The following is a 2,568-nucleotide window of genomic DNA, read 5'->3' on the forward strand; positions in this document are numbered from 1 at the left end:
GAGATGTCCCACTGGGAGGAGGCCCTGGGGAAGACCCAGGACATGCTGGAGGGACTATGTCTCTTGGCTGGCCTGGGAACGCCTTGGCATCCCCCCGGAGGAGCTGGAGGAAGTGTCTGGAGAAAGGGAGGTCTGGGCATCTTTGCTTAGACTGCTGCCCCCGCGACCCGGCCCCGGATAAGCGGAAGAAAATGGATGGATGGATGGATTCTGCATGGGAGCAGCATGTGCAGCAGTCAACTGTATGTTTGACCCTTGATGACAAAAAACACTATCTGTTCACTAATGAGTCTATAGTTAAATCAAATGTGGTGTTGGTAATCACTCTCCTATCAGACTATTTCTACTTTTTAGGTTATAGGATGCTTTCCCTAAATTTTTTTAGCTCTGGGCACAAACTTCAAGTTCAAGTTTTATTTTGCTGCTGCACATCCAGGCTAGTGGAATTCAGCTCAGTGCAGATGGAAATTGCAGTATAAAAATACAGTGTAAAGAAATGAAAAAGTTCATTATTCATTTCTATTTTACAAAAAAAAAAAAACACACTTGAATAAACTAAAATGAAGTAAGAATGCATCTGGTTTTGGCCATGTTATCCAAAAAAGTAGGCAATACAAGGTATGTTTCAAATAAAATTGTCTTCAAATGTCAAAGAGTAGCTGTGTTGGCTGCCAAATTACAGCACATTTACTAACTACATCCTCAATCTCCGAGTGATGATCTTCAGAAAATTATTTTCTCTCTCAAGTTGCTATAGAGAGTTTCCAACAGGAGGATATCCTGTGTGGAGCTCTGGAAATGACATGGTGGGGTAGTTTAGTGGTTACAGAAACTGTTCTATTGTGTAACGCCAGAAGTGTTCAGATTCAATTCTCCCTTCAGGTCTCAGCAGCCACTCATCAAAGTGTCCTTGAGCAAATGTTTTGGGAAAGACAAGTAGCTCAATACCAGAATGAAAATGTATACTGTACAATAAATCCTGGGGCTCACCCTGAGTGAAACTACAGGATTATTTGACCAGAGGGAAGCAATGAAAATCAACAGACATGACTGAGTCTTACCTGAAACAAGTGCTATTCTTCCCTCCTGCATTAACACAGGGATATTCCACTGTCAAGATTTTGTTATCTGGACACTCTGTTCTGGGAAGACAAAGACACATGGAAACAAATGTAAATGATTTTAGACTCTATACGTATCTATGCAAACCTATATAATACAGTGAGTTGAAGAATGACATGCAACAAAAAGTCAAGGGCAGGGGAGACTGCAGTTCATCCACATTCTCCCCCCTCAACACACCCCCAATTTCAATACAAAACTATAGTTTTAAAGAGTTATACCTAGTAGCTGGCCAGTTCCTCATAGGGTTTTAAACATCAACAGTTATTTAACCTAAAATGCCTCTATTTTCATTGTTTTACATACAGTACATGACAATACACTAGCAGTACTGACCAGTACTGGAGCTTTGAGACAGACATTTGAAGGATTAATGCATCTGATTTTTTTTGATTTGTTGTTTTACATAAACACATTAAAACTAAAACAATTTGTCAATGAATGGGAAAACAACAAATTTTGATCATTTATCCCAATCCTTTTAACATATAAGGCCAGTGATTTTCTCTTTCTTTCTTGTAAAACATATATTCATTACAGATATTCATTATTAGTTTTAGTGTCTGTATGGTACTTGTGAAAAAATAGCAAATATAGAAAATCACTGGCATTATCCTATAATCATTTAATTTTAAAAAGTTTTATATTTTTTTGTAAAATGAAATGAATGTGTTTTCAGACAAGTTTCAGCCTTTTTACGTTAATCAGCACTCATAGTTTTCACCTGCTTCTGATTGTTTGCACCTGTTTTCACCCCTATTTAGGCAGATGACTCCCAGGTGCCACACTGTTCTCCTGTGCAGACTTTCCAGCCTTTGTTGTTGTTGTTGTTTTTTGGTATTTCCTGTTCTGACCCCGGGATTGTGTATTTTGACCATTGTGTTCTGCCTTGCCCTCTTGCTTTGGACTGTTTTCTATGTATGGATTATCAAACTTCTCTCTCTGACCTCTCGTTTGTGGATTCCTTGGCTGTGTAAGTTTGCTGGCTCTGACCCTGGACTGTATTCTCGACCTGAGTGTGTGTTTTGCGATTTATGTAGTTCTCTGTATCATTTTGCTGTTTGTGCTCTTATTAAAGAAACAGTGTTTTACTTATCCTCATCTGGCTATATAATTGAGTTCACCCCTCGACATTATCTGCAGCTTCCTGCGTCGAGCCTAACAGACAATTGTTTTATGTCTTCATCGTGGCCTCTGCAAATCGTGACAGTGTCATGATTCCGTTTCCTCTGCTTCCAGTATCATGCTTTTATTCTGACACCACTTCCTGGGGCCTATTTCAAGAAGGCGGTTTTGTCGAAACTCAGAGTTTGTTAACCCCGAAATGAGGGCAACTCGGAGTTTTCGGTTTCAGAAACAGAGGTAACTTAAACCCGTGAAGCGGGGTAAGTTAAACCCGTTTCACAAAGAGAGGTAATCTAAACTCAGAGTCAGTTACTATGGCAA

General features: G+C 39.5%; 1 protein-coding gene across 1 annotated transcript in view; it reads right to left on the minus strand.

Annotated features, from left to right (window-relative positions):
* The window catches only part of LOC109969930 (collagen and calcium-binding EGF domain-containing protein 1-like), a 51,094-nt gene that overhangs the window by 43,896 nt on the left and 4,630 nt on the right, over positions 1-2,568 (minus strand). The window contains exon 2 of the mRNA XM_020617157.1: positions 1,062-1,142. Within this exon, the coding sequence (XP_020472813.1) occupies positions 1,062-1,142 (81 nt within the window). The remainder of the gene's footprint in view (positions 1-1,061; positions 1,143-2,568) is intronic.

Source organism: Monopterus albus, unplaced genomic scaffold (assembly GCF_001952655.1).
Source record: "Monopterus albus unplaced genomic scaffold, M_albus_1.0 scaffold186.1, whole genome shotgun sequence".
Lineage (NCBI taxonomy): Eukaryota > Metazoa > Chordata > Actinopteri > Synbranchiformes > Synbranchidae > Monopterus > Monopterus albus.